The following is a 22,272-nucleotide window of genomic DNA, read 5'->3' on the forward strand; positions in this document are numbered from 1 at the left end:
AAAAAAAAACGATTTTTTCATATGAGGAGCAAAAATCGTTGTTTTTTCTCAAGTCAAGTTTCAACCAATTTTTGATGGGTTTCAAAGCTAAAAGTTAATAAATATGCATTCTAAAGTTGATTTCCATTGATATCTGATCGATTTTTGATAAAATAAAAAAAAAACGATTTTTTCATATGAGGAGCAAAAATCGTTGTTTTTTCTCAAGTCAAGTTTCAACCAATTTTTGATGGGTTTCAAAGCTAAAAGTTAATAAATATGCATTCTAAAGTTGATTTCCATTGATATCTGATCGATTTTTGATAAAATAAAAAAAAACGATTTTATCATATGAGGAGCAAAAACCGTTTTTGAAACCCTTCCCTGAAATTCAATTTCATTCGTCTCACCCACAACAGCTGATCTGCACCAGCATGCAAAAAAAAATTCCTGCCCATGTGCTCTGGGGTGGGCAGGATTTTTTTTTTGCATGCTGGTGCAGATCAGCTGTTGTATTATTGAATTAGCATTTGCGATTTGTGTTATCACTTTCTTTCGTCTCAAATCGCATTTCACAATAAATAGCGGGAAACAAAAGAGTCCTTTAAAATCCTGATTTTCCCTAAAAATTACTGAAAAACAATCAATAAAATGAACGATAGTTGTAAGTTTAACTCTTCTTAACCCCGTGCATCTTGTTAATTTCTCTTAATTTCTTGCAGTTGGCGGCGGCGGTTTCAATCCAAATACCACAGCATCTGGCGCCGGAGGAGAGACGCAAAAAGATGGAATCCTTCCCGTGTGCGTTCGACAACTACTTCTCGTCGACGATGAAGTCAAGATGTTCAATTTCTCCTACGCCATGGTCTCGTTAGTGGCTATTGTGCGAAAAATCGACTACACTTCGACGAAAATCACATACACGTTGGAAGACCATACGGGTCGCATCGAAGCTCATTACTGGCTCGACGACGAGAACAGCAAACATCCGAAAATGACGCAAAATGCCTACGCACATGTCGTTGGATCCCTTCGAAAGGTCTCCGATCAAAATGTCATAATTGTCTACAATGCCGAAGAAGTTGAGAAAATCAACGAAGTCACGACGCATTTGTTGGAAGTGCTCTTCACTCGTTTCAAGGCGGAAAAATTCTCGCAACCCGGCGGTGCGGTAACCAAAATTAACAGCGGAGGACTTGGCGCCTTCACAAATGGCGGCACAAATGGCGTGTCAACCCATCAACCAATGGAAACGAGTCAATCGGGCGGAGGGCAAGCTGCTCATGGCATGAGTGGCAAAAATGCTTTGATCCTGCAACATATTTCGATCAATAACGGAGCGAATGGCGGCGCTGGAATCACTCGCGATGAACTTTACGCCAAATTTCCGAAAATCCCCAAATCCGAGGTAGATGACGTTATTTCAGTATTGGTCGATGAGGGACACATTTACAGCACCGTCAGCAGTGATAACTTCCAAACCGTAGAATAAACTCCCTTTTTCCCAAAATTTCTTCAAAAATAAACCAGTTTTTTGTAAATCTGTCGTTTTCTCACGTTAACGCTAAAAAATTAGTTGAACTGTAATTTCCATAATTATCACCCAACAACTACGTGAGCTTTGTTACAGCAACAACAAAAAAAGGCACGACGACACTTTTTTTTATTATTCTGAAACGTTCCATTTAGTTTCTGATTCAGAACAATGCATTCACAAATACAAATAAAAAAATTTGCGATTCGGTATAGAAAGCTCGTAGATACTCGCCTACGTTCGTTTTTTCTCACAGCAAGCAATCGTGACAGTATAAAAAGTTGAATGAATCAAGGTAATTGCTCAATGACAAAAATCTTTCCTTAATTTTTTAAATTTTTTCCTGTGTAATTATTAATTTTTATTGATTTAAAAATTTTTTTTAGATGAAAAGTTGAATTTGGAGAAAATTAAAAGAAGAAAATTTCATAAAAAGTTCAAATTTTTTTTATCATTTTCAAGAGAAAAGAGCTTTGAGTATATTGTAAAGCAAACCTCATTGAAAAAATGCTCGATTTGTAAATTTTTCTATGCTTTAGAGCAAAATTCTTCAAAATATGCCCTGAAAATTTAAGAAACTGGCTCATTTACTGTTAATCAAAAATTTTTACTCAAAAATTTAAAAAAACATCAGAAAAAATCAACTATAGAACAAAATTTTTAAAAATTTAAAATTTTCAAGAAATATTTAACAATATTGGTCTAAAATATCAATTTATTTTCAATTTTGATTAAAATTTAAGAAAAAAATTAAAATTTAAAAAAGAAAATTTTTCACTTTAAACAATTTTTAAAATAAAATAAATATTTTTTAAATAAAAAATTAAAAATATAAAAAAAATAATTTAAAAAAAAATAAAACTAAAACTAAAATTAAACTTTTTTTTAAAAAATTATTTTTTTTGAATTTTTTATTTTTTTAAAATTAAAAATTTTTTTTTTATTTAAATTTAATTTTTTATTTGAATATTTTTTTTAATTTTTTAAAATTTTTTGTAATTTAAAATTTTTTTTAAATTTTAATCTTTTTTCTTAAATTTTTATTAAAAATAAAAAATATATATTTTAGATAATTATTGTTTTATTTTTTTTTTTAATTTCTGTAAAATTATTTTAAAAAAAAATAAAATTGACTTAAATTTCAATTTTTTTACCAAAAATTTCATAAAAAATAATTATTTATACATATTATAATTTTTCGATATTTCTTGAAAATTTCTGAAAAATGAACAGAAAATTATTCAAAAAAAAAAAATAAATTATTTAAATTTTGATTTTTTTGCAATAAATTTCACAAAAATTAAATATTTTGAAAAATTTTCAACTTCGAATGTAATTCCATATCTCTCATATTCGTTGCTTTACCCTTCAAAACAACACATCGACACACATACATATCATTATTGTGCCTACAGAAATGTGAATCAACGACTAGTTTTACTCCGCACTCTGTTTCGTTCGGACTTGTTTGTTTACTTGCGAGACAAAAAATAAAAAACATTTTAAAAAACGCAGCAATTATAAATAAAAAACTTCAAGTGTTAATGACACCATCAACAAATTCTTGCCGAAAAATCGAAAATCTCCCAAATCTTACTCAAAATTCAATCGTAAAAGCAAATTTTTCGTAAAAATAAAAAATTTCCTCATAAATCTCTTTTTAATAATAATAATTTGACTTACGTAAGTGCTTTTAACACGAAAAAAACTACAAAAAAGGCAGTGACACGAAGAAACAAAACAACAATAACACGAAAAAAAAACAGCTCGAATATTCGGAACGGAAAGAGAAACACAAAAAAATCGGAAGAAAGTGCGTCATTCATCCTCTTCTCGAGAGCAAAAAAGCAAAAAAATAAAGTTCTAATGCAGCGAACGAGTTCTTTGTCATGATTCTGCAACTGGTTGCCTTTCATGGTTTGATTCAATTCGTTTAGACTACATTCGACGGCGGTGTTTCGGTCCGTTAGTCGACGACGAGTTAATAAATAAATAAATTATTCTTGCAAAGCCTTATTAAAGCAACGACCTTCATCATTGACAATCATGCTGTCCGATTACAACATCACCCAGCTGCCGTTGGAGGTTTGTATGGTCAAGTCGCGAACACCTAATGCTGTAATTACGACGTGATCAATCTAGTTTTTTTTTGTTTGAGCTGCAAATTTAGCTGAAAGTAACAACGAACAATGGATTAAAAATTAAAATTTGTTTGGATGGTTCAAATTTTTTCTTAAATTTTTTGTTTCTTGTCCATTTATGAATTCATGAAAGTATAAAAAGGAATCTTGAAGTAAATTTTTATTTTTTTAAAAAAATATTTTTTTAAAGAAATTTATTTTAAAAAATTAAATAAAAAAAAAAAATTTTTTTTTTAATTTTTAAAAAAATTTAAAAATTAAAAAAAATAATAAATAAAAATTATTAAAAAAATAAATTTAAAAAAATAGCTATATTTTTTTTTAACTGAAATTAAAATTAAAAAAAAATACAAAATTAAATATTTTTTTAAATTTTTTATGAAATTTAAAAATTTTCAATAATTTTTAAATTTATTTTTAAAAAATTTTGAAATAAAAAAAAATATTTTTTTTTAATTTTGAATAAAAATAAATTTAAAGCATTTAAAAAAATAAAATTAAAATTAAACATGAATTTTCTCGTCAAAAAATATTTTTCGCAAAATTAAGTACTCAAATTATTTTTCAAAAATTTTTATTTTATTATTTTTTTATTTCTAAATTAAATTATTAAAATATTCAAATATTTAAATTAAATTATTTTCAAATTTTTATGTCCTTCTGTCAAAATTTCAATTAAATGTAAAAAAAAATTTAAATAAAAATTTCGGTAAAAATTTATTTTTTTAAAAAAATCGTTAAAAAAAATCTTCAATGGCGATTAACATTAAATATTAATAGAAAATTATTTTTGTTTTTAATTAAAAAAAAGTAAATAAATTTTTTATTGAATTGTGTTCAACATCTGGGTTCAAATTTCTTTAAAAAAATTTTTTGAAGCAACTTTTAATCAAATTTTTATTTTAATTTTTGATTAATTTAATTAAATCTTTAACTTTTTAAATGAGACGAAAGACAAAAATTTTAAAATAAATTTAAATTAATTATTTTTTCTTAAAAAATTCAAAAATTTCACCTCTTGACAACATCAAAGTAAAAAAAAATCAATAAATAGGAAAATTTTTATTTTTTTTTTTAAATTTTTATAAAATAAATTTAGAATTCAAAAGTTAAAAAAATCAATTAAAAATCACGATTTCAATTCATAAAAAAAAACCTCAAAGGCGTTTCTAAGTTCATTGAAAACCTTATTTTAACAAACTTTGAAGCATATGAGTTGCTGATATATCACAAAAGCAACACACATTTACAACGAATAACGTCTTGACCATGTTAGTTTTCATTATTTTTTTCCATTATTAATGTTCATTGACCGTACATTGTAAAAAAAATTGCAGCAACAGTTAAATTTTGTGCGAATGATATAATATTAATTTCACTTTGTAACAATTACATAAGGGACTTACCTTTTTTTTCTCTTCTAGATGCTCGTTGAGATCTTTACGTATCTCACGCCATCCGATCGGCGCGAAAGTTCTCTCGTTTGTCAACGATTCTTTGATGCGGCGCAACATCCGCGCTTCCTGAAGGACCGTCATCTGCACTTTACATACTGCGAATTGGCGGAAAAAGTTGCTCCCGTGTCAGTTTTCCTCAAAAGTGTTCGTCCATTCCACGCGCTGACACTTTCTTACTTCGATTGTGACAAACCGATCGATGCGTTTTGGGAGAAAATGGGAAAAACCGTCGAATATTTGGAATTTAATCAATTTTGTGATTTTGGAATGTACTTGCCGCAAGTGCTAAATCGCTTTACGGCACTAAAAACGCTCAAAATTGACACGGATTTCGAGTTTGGAAGACAATTTCCGTGCAAAATGCCGAATTGCGAACGTTTGATATTGTCCTTCAACATTCATGGGCCCTATGACGAAACAAATGCCGAGCCTTATGAAAACCTGATAAAAGCAATGCCCAAGTTGAGGTATATTGAGTTGGTTGTTTATACGGGCACCTATGACGCCCTCATACAATTTCTCGTGAAATATCCGGCGCAAATCAAGGCGATCACTTTTCAAATGTTGCCCGACGACGCAATCGCTCTCGTGAACACCCTCAAGTGCATCATGAAGCTCAAACGGATCCAACTCGAAAAACTTTGCATCACTTATTTCAACAATTGGACCATCTTGGATGAATTTTTAGAGAAGCAATCGACCCTGAAACACTTGGAATTAGGCACAAACATCTTCCCGTGTCACAAATACGAAAGTATTAAAAAGTTCGAAGTCAGTATTCACAAGGAAGTCAACTCTTTCGATGCCCTAAAGTTCCTTCCGAACATCGAAACTCTCATAATTCTCGGTTCCTATGGCGAATCCAACTGTTTTTTCGGTCATAGTCGCATCCCATGTCGTTCTTTGCGTGAATTGCAACTGCTTGATCTCAAGGATAGACTTTGTTTGGCATGTTTTGAGGCGATGCTCGGCAGTTATCCGAACCTAAATACCTTTTATTCGTACGGAACGCAGCTCGATAACGATCATGTACGGATTTTATTGACACAGGCACCGAAATTGACCCGTTTGAACATCCTCGAGCACACACAAGTCACGGAAGAGTTCATTTGCGGCACGAAATCCGTCTCGGATTTGAGACTTTTGGAAAAGTTGGATCTCTCGGGGGCGTTTTGCTTGCCAAATAAGGCACTTTTACAATGGCCCGCGATGAGAAATTTGAGGGATATTGGATTTGGGAAGATTTTTGATGTAAGTTAGGCCGTTACAAATTTTTTTTGAACTTTTTGTCTCATGTTCCATGTTGAAAGTTGAAAATCCAATGGGGAGAAATTTTTAAAAAAGTTGAAAATTTCATGAAAATTGATCATTTTTTGAACTTTTTTATATTTTTTCAAAGAAATTTTCAAAAATTTTTTTAAATATTTTTAATTTTCAAGAATTTTTGTATCAAAAAAATGAAATTTTTACATGAATTTTCTTCTCTAAAAATATTTTCAAAAAAATTATTTTTCAAAAATTTTTGACGGTAATTTTTTTTAAATTTTTTGTATAAATTTTTAACTTGAAATACTTGGAGGTCAATTAAAAGCAACTGAAAAATTCATTAAAGACCAAAAATTGTTTAATTTTTTTTTTTATGAAAAATTATTTCAAGACTTTTTTATAAATTGATCAAAAAGTATTTCAAATTAAAAATTTAAACAAAAAAAAATAAAAAAAGAACTGTCGAAAAATTTTAAAAAATAATTTTTTAAAAATTTTGAAAATAAATTTTTTAAAAATTTTGAAAATTAATTTTTTAAAAATTTTGAAAATTAATTTTTTAAAAATTTTGAAAAATAATTTATTTAAAAATATTTTTAGAGAAAAAAATCTTGTGAAATTTAATTTTTATTACAAAAATTTTTGAAAATTAAAAAAATTATTCAAAAATTTTTTGAAAATTCCTTGAAAAAATGTGAAAAAAGACCAAAAACCGGTTAATTTTGATAAAATTTTAAACTTTTTTTTTATTTTGCCCCATTTTTGACTTTTGGAGTTTTGAAATGGGGCATGAGACAAAAAGTTCAAAAAAAAAAAAATTGGAACAGCCTTAATCCAAAAAATAATTGTTTTCGTGATGCAAATTTAATGTTTTTTCTCGTAGGTCAACACCGATGGCATGCGAAAATTCCTCGCGCAATGCCCGTCAATTGAAACTTTTACGATTCACGAGACTTTCCGCCTGACAAACGACGTTTTACGGCTAATTTTTGCGAATTTGAGTCGTCTCAAGCACTTCCGGATCTACAATGAGTTTGAGGAACAAGCTGCTGACCGTAAAGATCGTCCCTGGTTGGAGCTTACGAAGGGTTGCAAAGAGCTACAGGTGAGTTTTGACACGTGAACGCGGCGAAAAATGTAAAATAATTCTCGCAAATCATTTCCAGTCTATCCGGATAATTGATCCAAACAATCGCGTTGATATCAAATATGAGATGTTCAAGCGGATACCGTCGCTGAAGGTCATTTATCATGCAAAACACGATCTGATGACACGCGCCAGCTGTTTTTCAATTGGAAATTACGTGCGGTTAATTGGTGTGCCGTACGCGAAGCTGGGAAAGTTGCAGGAAATCATTGAAAAGTACTCGGATGACGAGTTCGAGTTCGGTATTGTTCCTCTGTGATGTGCGAAAAGGTGATAATTTATTCTAAAAATAAGGATTGATGTTGAAATTTTCATTAAAAATTTTTTTTTATACATTTTTCGTTAATTTTCATCAAAAATTTGACTAAAAATTGTAAAAAAAATATTTTTAATGAAAATTTTTACACTTATGGACCTACCGCTAACGTAAATTGTATTAATTATTAATAAATTTTTATTCTAAATTTAATAAAATCCCTATTTTAACAGAAATTTGAAGATGTCATTACTATAAGGGATCGCCACTTTCATACTTTCGTGTCTCAAACGATCTTTTTCGGCATCATCCACGTCTGGCATGAAGACATCACGTGACCCAAGTTCACAATTCACCCTAAAACTGCTTTTTTCTCGCAAAAAATGCTCCGTTATCTTATGTGTCAAGCTATGTAAAAGTCCTTTTTTGACTTTTTTCACTACAAAATCCTGAAAAGCACTTTTTTGAAAGATTTTTTCCGATAATTCCGCGCTTGGGTTGTTCGGAGATGCCTTTAATGTCGAAGAAAGTCGCTCCAAAAGTTGATCTGAACTGCGCGACATGTAATGAGATTTTCCTATTTTGCCTTTTTCGATGGTTTTTGGGTCATTTTTGCACTGTAAGTCACATAAACTGCGTTTTGTTGCCACATATCGTTCTTTTTGACCTATTTTCAGCCAAAGTTTGCATATGAAACATGCGTCTTTAGCATCACACCACGGAAGGTAATGAATTATTTCGGTAATCAACTGTTAAAATTAAAAAAATTACTTGAAAAAAGTCACTTTTGGAAGCAAAAACGCACCTCGGGCGGCAAATCAAGCACATTAACGTGCCTTTTTACGAGATTTTTGACAATAAAATCCATGGATGACAAAACTGCACTGCGCTAAATTACGTTTTTGAACATTTCTCGCGTGCAAAGAGAGACAATGTTCTCTTAAAAGTGATTTATTTATAAAAAAACTAAAAGTTTGCTGTACAATACAACTCCCGCTTTCTCAGGGTTTTCCCTTTGAAATATTTGGACTTGTCGATGCCGTCGTCGTAGTCGTAAATGTAACGCAACGAAGGCATTTTCTCGTATAAAAGTTGTTTTTCGGCCTCATCAGGGTTCATTCCGGAGAGATCGATGAAGTGAAGTGGCGTGTTGAGCTCCAAAATGGCTTCAAATGAGATTTTTGGACATGAAAAGAGATCTAAGTGACGTAAATGGCGCAATTTTTCGGAAATAAGACGAATTGTGGAGTCATCAACTTCAGAACAACCATCGAGACTGAGGTATTTTACGTTCGGACATGAATTTAACAGGAAATCTACTAAAGTTGTGTCGATCTAAAAGTAAAAAAAATATTTTTATTTCAGACTTATTTTAGGCCAAAAAATGAACTTACCTTTGGAAAATAATTCAATTTCAGTTCAATTAAGTCAGAAAAGTGACTTTGAGGAAATTTTTTAAAGGCTTCTGAGGTAATTCCGTATCCGCCATCCAACTTCAAGCGCTTTAAAGTGCGTAAATTACTGATTTTTGCATCCAATATTCCCAAATTTGTTATCTAAAAAAATTTTTTTCATCAAAATTTTATTTTTTTAGGCGAATTTCATTAAATTACCTTTCTACAATCCATTTCAAGTACTCGTAATTTCCTCAAACACTCACAAATAACAGCCAAATGTGGGTCTCGAACGTCACTCTGAGCTAAAATCAGTTCCTCCAGGTTCGGCATTGCTTTGATAAGTCGCTCAAAGCCACTTTCGTTGATTTCTCCTTCAATTAATTCCATGTCAAGGACCCGCATTTTCGGTTTTGGCTTCAATTTTTCACAAAAATCTGTCGTTTGAGTGAATCGCAAGCCGCTTTGGATGCGCAAAACTTCCAAATTTGAAAGACAATCGAAAACATCGAAGAGTTGGAAGTCCAAACAGCCACGCCACAAGACAAGTTCTCGCAAATTTTGCATTAATTGACAAATTTTCTTCAGATCTTCGAAGGATTTTGGTGATGTGATCTCCAATTTTGATAATTGTTGAAAGTTCAAGGGGATTTGTGATAACATTTCGAGCTCTCGGTACTTGAAAGGCACTGTTAACTGTTTTAAAGCGGTTTCTGGATGATTTTTGGCCAAAGTTTCGAAAAAATTATCGAATTTTTCGCGTGAATCAAAGTCACAGTTGAAAAAAAGACGAAATTCGGTACCGATTTGCCCATTTTTTGTGTGTTCCCAAAAGTAATCGATGAATTTTTGAGTTAATCCGTGCAAAGAAACCTTCTTGAAGCGTCGCTGGAAGAGCATTTCCACGAAATTTGCAGTATTGACATGATCTGATAAGGCGCATCCAACTTCCAATACTTCCAATGATGGAAAAAATTCGAGCACGGTGAGCAATAAGCCACTTTCCCATTCCAGATTTCCCGTCAACTCCAACGTCGTGATATTTTGTCCCAATTTTTCGAAGAATCTCAAGGAATTTCGCGTCACATAACACGATTTGCCGATTCGCATGCCGTAATAAGTGTTTTTGCTGTGGATTAAACTCCTTCCTGGTTCGGTGTCGTCGTTCAAATTGCAATGCGTGAACTTCAGATAACGTTTTGTGGCGAATTTTTGTTGTTGACCTATTTTAAGCCAACTGCGACACACGAGACAGGCCTCTGTGATCTCAAACCATGATAAATAAGTGAAAATTTCCGTGATGATCTACAAAAAAATCATTATTTGAAGGAAAATTTAGTCAAAAGTCAAACAAACCTCGATCGGGAGATCCAAAATGTTCGTAGAATCCATGCCGTTCCTGCTTCCGACAACTTTCTTGAACACACTGAGCGGAAAATTCATTCATTGACGCAGAGAAAAAGAATGTTTTCCACCTGATCCGATAAATATGCATGGTTTAAAAATAGAGATCGTGCGTATGTTCTCCCATGTGCATGAAAATTCATCTCGTTTTTTTGTGAGAGTGACCTATTTCGGGATAGATTTTCTCCGCTCAGCTATTAAGTAATAGTAAATAACGTGAATTTATTTATTTATTTATGTTTTCGGCGTTTGTTTGAGGTTTTCTCTTTCAGATTTCCAGCTGATCTGAAATTTTGAGAGAATTTTATGATTCTTTTTACTCTTTTTGAAAAAATAATATTTACATTTTTTTTTTTGAAAATTCATGAATTTTAGTAGAATCTTTCAAATTTTCAGTTTTTTTAAAAAGTTTCAATTTTTTAGCAGTTTTGAGTTATAAAATGATTAAAAATGATAAATTAGAGCCCTCTGACAAATTTCAATCCATTTGGAGCAAGATTTGACAAAAAAATGACTTTGACACAGTTTTTGACACAGTTTTTTTGCTCTTGATTTAGTTTTTAAAACCAAAACTATGTCAAAAAAAAAATTTTTTTCAGTTTCAATTTTTTGGCAATTTTGAGTTATAAAATGATTAAAAATGATAAATTAGAGCCCTCTGACAAATTTCAATCCATTTGGAGCAAGATTTGACAAAACTGGCTTTGACACAGTTTTTGACACAGTTTTTTTGCTCTTGATTTAGTTTTTAAAACCAAAACTATGTCAAAGAAAAAATTTTTTTCAGTTTCAATTTTTTGGCAATTTTGAGTTATAAAATGATTAAAAATGATAAATTAGAGCCCTCTGACAAATTTCAATCCATTTGGAGCAAGATTTGACAAAAAAATGACTTTGACACATGTCAAAGAAAAAATTTTTTTCAGTTTCAATTTTTTGGCAATTTTGAGTTATAAAATGATTAAAAATGATAAATTAGAGCCCTCTGACAAATTTCAATCCATTTTTTGACAAAACTTTGACACAGTTTTTTTGCTCTTGATTTAGTTTTTAAAACCAAAACTATGTCAAAGAAAAAATTTTTTTCAGTTTCAATTTTTTGGCAATTTTGAGTTATAAAATGATTAAAAATGATAAATTAGAGCCCTCTGACAAATTTCAATCCATTTGGAGCAAGATTTGACAAAAAAATGACTTTGACACAGTTTTTGACACAGTTTTTTTGCTCTTGATTTAGTTTTTAAAACCAAAACTATGTCAAAGAAAAAATTTTTTTCAGTTTCAATTTTTTGGCAATTTTGAGTTATAAAATGATTAAAAATGATAAATTAGAGCCCTCTGACAAATTTCAATCCATTTGGAGCAAGATTTGACAAAAAAATGACTTTGACACAGTTTTTGACACAGTTTTTTTGCTCTTGATTTAGTTTTTAAAACCAAAACTATGTCAAAGAAAAAATTTTTTTCAGTTTCAATTTTTTGGCAATTTTGAGTTATAAAATGATTAAAAATGATAAATTAGAGCCCTCTGACAAATTTCAATCCATTTGGAGCAAGATTTGACAAAAATTGCTTTGACACAGTTTTTGACACAGTTTTTTTTGTTCTTGATTTAGTTTTTAAAACCAAAACTATGTCAAAGAAAAAATTTTTTTCAGTTTCAATTTTTTGGCAATTTTGAGTTATAAAATGATTAAAAATGATAAATTAGAGCCCTCTGACAAATTTCAATCCATTTGGAGCAAGATTTGACAAAAAAATGACTTTGACACAGTTTTTTTGCTCTTGATTTAGTTTTTAAAACCAAAACTATGTCAAAGAAAAAATTTTTTTCAGTTTCAATTTTTTGGCAGTTTTGAGTTATAAAATGATTAAAAATGATAAAATAGAGCCCTCTGACAAATTTCAATCCATTTGGAGCAAGATCAAGATTTGACAAAATTAGCTTTGACACAGTTTTTGACACAGTTTTTTTGCTTTTTTGGCTTGATTTCAGTTTTGGAGCAAAACAAAACTATTTTTGACACAGTTTTTTTGCTCTTGATTTAGTTTTTAAAACAAAACTATGTCAAAGGAAAATTTTTTTTTCAGTTTCAATTTTTTTTTAGTAAAAATGGTAACCTTTTCTAAAATAAAATTTTAAGTTTTTCAAAACATTTTTTTGAAAATTTTTTTTCAATTCAATTCTCAACTCAAAAAATATAATTTTCAAAATTACGAAAATGCCTAAAAAAAAAATTAAAAAATTTAATTTTGTAACTTTTCAAAGTTTTGCAGTAAATTTTAAGACTTTTTTCGAAATTAAAGAATTTTTAAAATATTTTGATCAATTTTCAAAAATTAAAAAAAAAAAATCAAAAATTACCTTATTTTATAGATTTTGGAGCACTGTGACAATCCTTCCATTAACATTCCCGTTAGAAACTGATAACGCCATTTTTGTGTTGCTCCGATATTTGATCGGATTTTTGACTATATTTCAATAATTTTTATGTATTTTACGCTCAAAAACAAAGAAAAACTGGTAATTCATCTCATTTCACTCAAAATTTCACAAAATTCAATCAATTTCTTGCAGTTTTAGACGAAAAATGGATCCCCCATCGCCGCTTGAGGAATATCGCCGGATTATCACTGAATTTTACGAGGAACTCTCCGAATTGCTGGAATCTGAAGACGCTTTGCATGACGCCCAATACATCGTGCATGCACAAAATGTCTTGACTGAGCTAAACCAAATGAATCCCATGGACGGCTCCGAAGCAACAGATTTGCTCATGTTACGCGGGATGTTGATGTTATGCATTTCTCAGGTCCAAATTGACTACGATACGTCCGAAACTTTCTCTGTTTTGATCCAAATGAAGTCAATTTTGCTGAATGCGCGTCAAGAACCCGAAATTATTTGGCTTTACTCGCACAACGCGTATTTGCTCGGCGAATATTTCTTCGAAAGAGACAATTTCCATGCGGCGGTGAAGCATTACATGGAAGCGGAAGAAAATATGGCGGAATTTTTGGTTGTAAATGCCGGCGCGGAGCCTTTTGAGCTCGGAGACATTTTAGAAACGACAACTGATGACATTTTCATGGGATTTTCCGCCCTGCGTGATTGTTTAAACGAGAAAATTTTGTTTATCGGCAAGATGATGAACAATCAAGACATCCTTTTTTGCTACGGAATCCCCGGATTAACGGTTATGTTGCAGGAAAACTACGATCGGAGACGTGACAAGTTCGAATATTTGTTGGAATGTCTCGCTTGCGTCACCGAAGTGTACATTGAACGACTTTTCTTCCATCAAGCGCAGCATTTTATTCGATTTTTCGAATATTTGGTCCAAAAGTACGACGAAACATGGCTCGAAACGAATTTTTTCGCCAGTTTTTACAAAAATTTGTTTGTAATGTATGTCGAACGATATCTCAAAGCCGTACGAGATTACCGCCAAAAATCCTCATCCATCAAGGGACACAGCCAATTGTTCCACGAATACTTTCAGGATGAAGAAACCGACCTTTTGGGCGATCAATTAACCTATATTTTGGAAATGGGCGATTATTACATCGAAAAACTCCTCGCTACCACACACGACGTCATGAAGGACCTGAAAATCGAGAACCATAAAATCGAAAAATACGGAAATGAGTTGCTTGGAGAGTCAATTTCGCCAAAAAGTCCCGAAATTTGTGATTTTAAGACAAAATTCATGCAAAATTTGAGTTCTTGTGTCAATGAAAACCAAAGATTTGCATTATTAGCGAAAATGGAGATCGAAGCACGTTCCATGGTCGAAGCAATTGATGAAGAAACTTCCGTTTTGTTCGAGGAAGCTGCGTTAAATACTTGCGCCATTGGATTATTGCTCGTCAAAGATTTTAACTATGACGCCCATCATGCCTCCAAATGCAGTTCGATACTAAATCACTGCGAAATGCTTGCCGAAACTTATCGTCTCTTGCCAAATGGATTAACGATCTTCATGCTGTCGAAATATTTACAGGCAACGGCTTTAATGAAGTCTGGATCTCACGAAAACCTTAAAATTGCATTGCTCCGACTTAAAGAAGCCTCTTCCACATTTGACGAATATCAAGAAGTAAATTTCGGAGTCGAACCAAAAAATCTTTTGGAAATTTTGGACATCCATACAGACCGCAATTCACGTTTTCAAACAGTTTACGCTGAAATTCTCGTTCATCGCGTTCGTTTGGCATCGTTAAAGGTCACTTTGCTGCTCGGCGACTTTGAACTCCTCCAACAAACCGGAATCGAGAACATCAAATCCGTTTTTTACCTTTTCGATCGCAACCGGATCATGATGAAACCCTTTTTGGAAGTTGTTCTTGCCTTTTCGTATGAACTTTTGGAGAGAAATCGCTTGGCGCAAGTCAATCATCTCATCACGTGTGCCACTAAAGTCATCGGGAGTTGTCCATTTCGGGAGAAAGCTGAGTTAGAAGTCCTAAGATTGTGTTATTTGCATACGTTGATTTGTCAGTCGGTGGTTGGTTTGGAGGAAAATTTGCAGGAAGAGATGTATTTTGAAAGGATTACGGAACATGAGGATATCGTTCGAGACGATAACTTGTTCCCGTCGAAACTCATAACGAATTGTTATGAGATGCAAGAGTTGATGGAAAAAGCCATCAAAATGGCAGAAATGTTTGAGAAACGGAAGTATTTTGATAATGATATCGTTGAAATGATCAAAATTCATTTGATCGGATTACAAGAGAAAGTTTTAAGTGTTTAAGAGAATATATTACGAAAGAAAAGTGATTTAAAAAATTTTTTTTTCTCTAAATTTAGACCATTTCAAATTTTTTTCTTTATTTTCGAAAATTTAATGGAGAAAATTTAAAAAAATTAAAAATTTTATCAAAATTGACCGTTTTTGGTCTTTTTTATATTTTTAAAGAGATTTCCAAAAAAAATTTAAAATATTTTAAATTTAAAAAAAAATTTAAAATACTTTAAATTTTCAAAATTTTTTATTTTTAATATCGTTTAGGTATTTTGCTTTTTAATATTGTTCTTATCTAAAAAACATATTTTCAAAAACATTTTTTTTTTCAAAATTTTTTCAAATATGAATTTTTTAGTTTAAATTTTTAACTTGAAATACTCTGAGATCAATTTTATATTATCAAATCTCGTCTTACGTCAACTTAAGAATTTCAGACAAAAAAAAAATTAAATTAAATTAAAATTTTTAATTTTTTTTTCGAAATGCGATAAAAAATTTTAAAATTTGGCACATAAAAAAAAATTCTCGTTGAAACGAGTAAATTTAAAAATTTCATTTTTTTGTGATAAATTTAATTTAATTTAATTTATTTAATTTAATTATTTTTTTTTTAATAAATATTTTTTTTTTTAAATAAATATTTTTTTTGTCACATTTTTTCTTCGTTTTTGGATGTTAAATGATTGAATTTGATGAAATTTGGCTTTAAAAAAATTATTTTAAAATTAAAAAAAAAAATAATTTTGATCACGTGACTTACAAAAAAAAATCATCTAAATTTCAATTTAAATATGTTACTTTTCATAATTTTTTAAAAAGTCAAAAGTGTTAAATAAATACAAAAAAATGAGTAAAAGAACAAAGTAAATTTGTTTAAAAAATAAGACGTCTCTATTGAAATTTAGATATATTTTTTTGTAAGTCACGTGACTTAAATTATTTTTTTCTTAATTTTAAAATATTATTTTTTTAAATGAAAAAAAAAATCCATCGTTTAACATCCAAATACGTTAAAAAATGACAAACAAAAAATTATTTAAAAAGAAAAAAATTAAATTTTAAAATTTATTCGCCTAAAAAAGGAGATTTTTTTCTGTTGTACCAAATTTTCAAAATTTTTATCAAATTTCGAAAAAAAATAAATATTTTTTAAATCTTTAATGAATAAATTCTTAAGTTACTCTTAAGTTGACGTAAGACGAGACGAATAAAATTGATATTTTCAGCCCAAATACAAAAAAATTACGCCATCACACATTTCAGTACAGAAACACGTGCAACCTACGTGTGGCCCAATGCATTTTCCGATCGTCACAGCAAAAAATAATAATAATAAACGTGAGACGGGAGAAGAGCTCCTGATTTTATTTGAATTTTCCTTTTCGTAGACATCACATCTAGCGCTTCTCGCATATAATTTGTGTGGCAATTATCATCGCAAGCACGACTGCAACATGACATCATCCGACGCCCTTTATTCCCTCGCCTACTCGTTCGGTTCCTTCATCACCGCCACCAGTTCAATCTACAACTTGCCCTCCGAAGCACGAATACCGCTGCAAAAGGGCATTTTCCTCATCAGTCTCGGCTTCATCTACTTCACATCGCTGACGACGTTCTTCAATAAGCTCTTGCTCGAGACAGCGAGCGGCATTCGTTTCCAAAAAAAGTACAATCTGTCAGTGTACAAGGTGCTGGACATCAGCAACAAGTAAGTTTTTATCTCTTTCGTTCATCATCTGACCTCATTTAACGATTTTTTTGTCTGATAAGACTCGTATCTGGCGTTCAAGCGATATTCTCGAGCGTCGCTGGTCTTCTTGTTTGTAAATATTCCTGTACTCGTAATTTTATTCGTACGTCATATCACCTGTCCGAAGCTTACGGTGAGTTTGTTACCTAATCTCGAAAAAATTTCCTTAATTTATTTTTAAATTTCAATTCGTAGCGTACTTTGCTGCTCCGTACTTCATCTACGACATGTGGTCGATGTATGTCGTTTTCAGCACAAAAACCCGCGAAAAGCTGAAAAATGCCTCAAATGGCACGCAAGACACTAAACCCACCAATACTAATGGCTGTAACACTTCGCATTGTAATTTTCCATCCGGCGACGTGATTCCTTCGCTGAAAAACGGACAACTTTCGTGGTTTCGCAGCAACAAAAATGGCATGCCAAGTTTCCTCTATTGGATCAGCAAAAGTCCCCTCATGGTTTTCCATCATCTTTTCATCGGCTGGTACGGTTTACTCGTGATTACGTATTTGCGTGGCGCTTTGGGCGATTGCGTGTTGAGTTTCTTCTACATTATGGAACTTTCGACGCCTTTTGTGTCACTCCGATCGATTTTGGCAACGATGAATCTGAAAGAAACGCGACTTTATGTCATCAATGGACTCACGATGGTGGCATTTTTCTTCATTTTTCGCATCTGTATTGTCCCGTATGCGTTTTATTGGTATGCCAGTTTCTCTAATATTGGAATTTTTGAGGTAAGATTTGAAAAAAAAAATTTTTTTTCATAATATTTAAAATTTTTTTCATAAAATTTTAAATTTTTTAAATAAAATTTTAATTTTTTTTCATAAAATTTTAATTTTTTTTTTTATTTTAGGCTATCGGAAGACTTCCAATTCATTGCAAAATCAGCATTATTTCGATCACGCTCCCGCAATTCTACTGGTTCAAACTCATGGTTAATGGAGCGATTAAAGTAAGTCATCCGTTTCTGACATTTTCAAAATTTTTTTAATAATCACGTGACTTTTCAGGTATTTAAACCAAAGAAATAAAGTGGCTTAACTAAAAATATTGAAAATTTTATAAAAATAATTGAGAAATTTTTTACAAATACCTTTAAAAAAAGAAGAAAATATATATTTGTTGAAACTTTTACAATGAGAAGAAGACGAAGAGAATGCACAAAGGATGAAACAACAAAAAAAATTAAAAAAAAAATAATTTCAAAAAAAAAATCCTATTTTGGCCTATATGCTTTCAAAATGTGACAAAAAATAATTAAATGGATGTTAAATGGACAACAATAACGAGAAGAACAATCAAACCTCTCTTTTTAGTCAACATGGAATAGCTGTTACTTTTAATTATATTATTGTCTTAGTCGTTAAGGAATAATTTTTAAAACCAAATTATATAAAAAAAAATGCTTCCGCGAGAGAACAAGAGTCATAATTACATTAAAAATGTAAAAAAAACGGATCAAATCAAAAAAAAAAAAAATATATGAAAAGAGCTTAATGTTAAATTTTGTTTTTTTTTTATATAAAAAATATAATTAAATAATTAATTAATAACTTAGTCGTATGTCGTACTAACAAAAAGAACTAAATTTTATCAAAATGAAAAAAAAACAATAAATTACAGTATTTTTGATTTTTTTTACAATTTTAGTCAAATAATGTGCTATTGAAGTGTATTATAAATAAATAAATGGAAATAAAGAAGACGTTAAAAGGAAATGTTTGAAGTTTTTTCATTAATTATTTTTTTTAAATTTTTATTTAGTTCTTGGAAATAATTTAAAATTAAAAAAAAAATAATATAAAATTTTAAAATTAAAAAAAAATGAAAATTATTTTTATATAAATTTAATAATTACCTTATTAATAATTTTTTTGTAGAAAATTTAAAAAATCTTTAAAAATTTTTTTTTGTCATTAAAAAATTAACCAAAATAAACTAAAATCAAAATAAATTAAAATTAATTTAATTAACTAAAATTAATCTTTGAAAAAAAAAATTAATAAATTTTTATTTGAATTTAATTTATTTGCTAATTAAATTAATTTTTATTTTATTTATGTTTATAATTGTTAAGAAAACTAACAAAACCTTTATAAAATATTAAAAATTTACTCAATTTTTTTTTTCATTAAAAATTAAAAATACATTTTTATATAAATTTAAATTTTTTTTTAAACTTTAAATTTATTAAAAATTTTGAAAATTTGTTCTTCTTTGAAAAAATTTTTTTTTTCAAATTTTAATATTTTTTTTTAAACGTGAGAAAAGATTAAAAATTGAAAATTTATCATGAAAACTTAAAAAATCTTTGAAACATACATTTATAAAAATTTTGTCTCAAAAAAATTGTTATTTTATTTTTAACATTTTTATTTACCTTATTCATTAAAAAAAAATAATTTTAAAAATAATAAAAAATATTAAGAATAAGAAAATAAAATTGTTAATTAATTTTTTAAACATTATTTTTATTTAATTTAATTTTTTTATTTAATTTATTAATTTATTTAATTTTTTTATTTTTTATATAAATTTATTTACATAGCAATTCAATGAAAATTTACTCAAAAATGTGATGACCAAATGAACTTTGATCCAAAAATGGCAAATACATTTTTAGCGATTCCCCTTGACTCACTTTTCAAACAATTAAACGACAAAAAATGATTTTTTACCTGATAATTTATCAAAATTTACAATCATTCGTAATAAAAAAATCCAATTTTGCCAAAAACTTATAAAATATTTACCTTTGATAAGAAATCAAATAGAAAGTCGTTGAAATTCTGATTAGAAAGGAAATTTTCCATCATTTTACCTTCAACAGCCATGGAATCAACTTTTCATATCGTTCTCCTGCTATTTTTGGCATTTCCAGGTGTCAGTTACGGCATCAAGTGTTTCGAGTGTTCTGAGACTTTGACAAAGGAAAATCAAATTTTTAAAGGAAATTGTGGAACAAAAGTCATAAATATCGTAAATTGTAAGGAAAATTGCAGCATAGCGATTTTGGAAAGTAAGTTTTGAAAAAAAAATTAACTTTTAAAAGAAAATTTAAGAAAATTTCGTTTTAGATGAAAATTTTTCAAAATTAACTCTTGGATGCGGAACAAAAAGTTCATGTGACGAGTCTTCCATTCCAACGGGTTTCAATTTTACTTGCGCCTTGTGCGATCATGACATGTGTAATGCGTCGTCAATGCCTGTCCAAAGTTGTTATCTTTCCATAATGTTCGCAATAATTATTCAATTGTCATACTCATGTTCACAAATGTTCTGAACAATTTTTTTTTACAACACAATTAAATTTTATTATATTCAAAGTGCAATTAGAATTTTATTATTTTTTTTTTATTTGGCGTGATGGTGGTTCAAAAAGTTCTTTTTTTAAACATTTTTCGCGAAAATCATCAAAAAACCGACAAAAATCACGAAAAATCCTGTCGTTAAACGTGATGAGGAGTTACATTTGTTCGAGTTGCAGGTCTCGTAAGAGATTTGCATGGCATTGTAACTCGCATTGACGCCCGCTGTGTAGCAGATTTTGTCCCACGTGAGGGATTCGCTGCATCCGCGCTCTACCAAAACACCCGTTGGACCCGTCATCGTATACTTGGCGCACGTTTTCGAACTGCGACATTCAACTTTGTTGACTTCTTTGGGCGAGTCGATGCATTTTTTGTTCGTCGCGGACTTGCATTCGTAACATTTGATGTTGTCAGCTGCGAAAAAAAAATTATAAAAAATTATTTTTTACAGAAATTTTCCTTACCTCCGATGGCAGAAGCGATAAAAAGACAAAAAACGAAGAAAATTGGCGCGAATTTCATGATTTTCAAAAAAATATTATATAACAAAGATGCAAGTGATACAAGCAAACTCCAAGTAAGAACTGACTCAATGAATGTGGGATGCTTGCAAATGCTTTGAAATACGCTCTAGATGAGTCAATGGAAGTGTCGAGCGATACATATCACAAACTAAAACAAATCTAACATAGATACTGAACTCTAGTTGTTGTTTTTCCTTATAAAGTAGTTAAATGTCTCACATACGCGTTACAGAATCGGTGACGTTGTCATCATATGTTCGCTAAGTTTGTACATCGCAAAGTTATGAGATCACCTTTAATTGGACATTTTTGGTATTTATTCAACTTGAACTTGTTCAATGGTGCAAAGTTGTGATTTTGCGAGAAAAATATTTAAAAAAAAAAATATTAATTTTTTTTTTTAATTTGATTTTTAATTATTATTTAATTTAATATTTAATAATTATTTTTACAAAACAAAATTTTTCTTAAAATAATAAAAAATATTTTTAATTAGTTTAATAAAAATTAGCAAATTTGCATATAATTTAATTAATTTCACAAAATAATTTATATTACTTTAATAATTAATTTATTTTAACAAAATATTTTTTTAAATTATTTTTTTTATAATTCAATAAAAATTAGCAAAATTAAAAAAATCTATATTAATTAATTTATCAATTATATCAATTTGTTACAATTAATTATCTTTATAATTTATTTAATTTTTTTTTAATTAAATATGTATAAAAAAATAATTAACTAACTTAAATTATATAATTTGATTAATTATTTTTTTATATTTCATTTTAAAAATAATTTAAATTTGTATTAAAAATGTATAAAAAATTAAATTATTTAAATATATTTTTTTTCGTTGAAATTTTTGAATTTAAAAAAAAATATTTATTAGTTTTTTAATTAAAAATATTTAAAAATTATTATTAATTTAAAAATAATTAATTTTTTATTTTTTTAAATAAATCAAAAAATAATTAAAAATTTTAAGATTCTCTTTAATCGATTAATTTTGAATAAATTTTGAATATAAAAAAAATGTTTTTTTAAAATTAATTAAATATTAAATTAAAATAATGTTTTTTTGTTCAATCAATTAAATTATACTTTTTTTTTGAAAATAAAATAACTTAGTTTAAATAAATAAATATTTCATTAATTTTTTATTTTTTTAAACCGAAGGACCAAATCAATTATTTTGACGAAACAAATTAAACCTTTTCCATGAAAAAAGACAATAAAAGAAAAAAATCGATCGAACTTTCCATAAAACCACAGAAGCCTTCTTGGAAGTAATAAAAAAACATTTTTTCTTTTGTTACAACTTTAAAACTTTTTTATTCTTA

General features: G+C 29.1%; 5 protein-coding genes across 6 annotated transcripts; 4 read left to right on the forward strand and 1 right to left on the reverse strand.

Moving 5' to 3' along the window:
* Positions 1-515: 515 nt before the first annotated feature.
* Positions 516-1,749, forward strand: LOC134833607 (uncharacterized). The gene is made up of 2 exons (XM_063847980.1): positions 516-643; positions 702-1,749. Exons 1-2 carry the CDS (start codon positions 631-633, stop codon positions 1,469-1,471), a joined length of 783 nt encoding a protein of 260 aa, XP_063704050.1. The 5' UTR covers positions 516-630; the 3' UTR covers positions 1,472-1,749.
* A 1,228-nt stretch (positions 1,750-2,977) lies between these two features.
* LOC134835895 (uncharacterized) lies at positions 2,978-7,988 on the forward strand. The gene is made up of 4 exons (XM_063850897.1): positions 2,978-3,598; positions 5,079-6,362; positions 7,261-7,482; positions 7,544-7,988. Exons 1-4 carry the CDS (start codon positions 3,560-3,562, stop codon positions 7,781-7,783), a joined length of 1,785 nt encoding a protein of 594 aa, XP_063706967.1. The 5' UTR covers positions 2,978-3,559; the 3' UTR covers positions 7,784-7,988.
* A 5,009-nt stretch (positions 7,989-12,997) lies between these two features.
* On the forward strand, positions 12,998-15,355 carry LOC134833775 (uncharacterized). Of its 2 annotated transcripts, none has more exons than XM_063848217.1 (2): positions 12,998-13,102; positions 13,157-15,355. In XM_063848217.1, the coding sequence occupies exon 2, from the start codon at positions 13,170-13,172 to the stop codon at positions 15,333-15,335; it is 2,166 nt and encodes a 721-aa protein (XP_063704287.1). In that variant the 5' UTR covers positions 12,998-13,102; positions 13,157-13,169; the 3' UTR covers positions 15,336-15,355. The 2 variants fall into 2 exon arrangements, with proteins under 2 accessions (XP_063704287.1, XP_063704288.1); XM_063848218.1 differs by having other exon boundaries at positions 12,999-13,102; positions 13,163-15,355.
* A 1,298-nt stretch (positions 15,356-16,653) lies between these two features.
* On the forward strand, positions 16,654-18,791 carry LOC134834363 (TLC domain-containing protein 3A). Its single transcript, XM_063849000.1, has 5 exons — positions 16,654-17,040; positions 17,103-17,215; positions 17,278-17,822; positions 17,945-18,043; positions 18,102-18,791. The coding sequence occupies exons 1-5, from the start codon at positions 16,784-16,786 to the stop codon at positions 18,120-18,122; spliced, it is 1,035 nt and encodes a 344-aa protein (XP_063705070.1). The 5' UTR covers positions 16,654-16,783; the 3' UTR covers positions 18,123-18,791.
* Positions 18,792-20,411: 1,620 nt separating this feature from the next.
* LOC134835051 (uncharacterized) lies at positions 20,412-21,066 on the reverse strand. The gene is made up of 2 exons (XM_063849903.1): positions 20,867-21,066; positions 20,412-20,816 (listed from the first exon to the last, which is right to left on the reverse strand). Exons 1-2 carry the CDS (start codon positions 20,922-20,924, stop codon positions 20,482-20,484), a joined length of 393 nt encoding a protein of 130 aa, XP_063705973.1. The 5' UTR covers positions 20,925-21,066; the 3' UTR covers positions 20,412-20,481.
* Positions 21,067-22,272: the final 1,206 nt, after the last annotated feature.

Source organism: Culicoides brevitarsis, chromosome 3 (genome assembly GCF_036172545.1).
Source record: "Culicoides brevitarsis isolate CSIRO-B50_1 chromosome 3, AGI_CSIRO_Cbre_v1, whole genome shotgun sequence".
Lineage (NCBI taxonomy): Eukaryota > Metazoa > Arthropoda > Insecta > Diptera > Ceratopogonidae > Culicoides > Culicoides brevitarsis.

Bases quoted from the DNA above. Each gene is read 5' to 3' on its own strand.
- LOC134835895 (XM_063850897.1), top strand. From the start codon at position 3,560: ATGCTGTCCGATTACAACATCACCCAGCTGCCGTTGGAG. The intron at 3,599-5,078 runs GTTTGTATGGTC...TTTCTCTTCTAG, and splicing joins TCACCCAGCTGCCGTTGGAG to ATGCTCGTTGAGATCTTTAC. The intron at 6,363-7,260 runs GTAAGTTAGGCC...TTTTTCTCGTAG, and splicing joins GATTTGGGAAGATTTTTGAT to GTCAACACCGATGGCATGCG.
- LOC134833775 (XM_063848217.1), top strand. From the start codon at position 13,170: ATGGATCCCCCATCGCCGCTTGAGGAATATCGCCGGATTATCACTGAA.
- LOC134834363 (XM_063849000.1), top strand. From the start codon at position 16,784: ATGACATCATCCGACGCCCTTTATTCCCTCGCCTACTCGTTCGGTTCC. The intron at 17,823-17,944 runs GTAAGATTTGAA...TTTTTATTTTAG, and splicing joins CTAATATTGGAATTTTTGAG to GCTATCGGAAGACTTCCAAT. The intron at 18,044-18,101 runs GTAAGTCATCCG...GTGACTTTTCAG, and splicing joins TGGTTAATGGAGCGATTAAA to GTATTTAAACCAAAGAAATA.
- LOC134835051 (XM_063849903.1), bottom strand. From the start codon at position 20,924: ATGAAATTCGCGCCAATTTTCTTCGTTTTTTGTCTTTTTATCGCTTCT. The intron at 20,817-20,866 runs GTAAGGAAAATT...TTTTTTTCGCAG, and splicing joins TATCGCTTCTGCCATCGGAG to CTGACAACATCAAATGTTAC.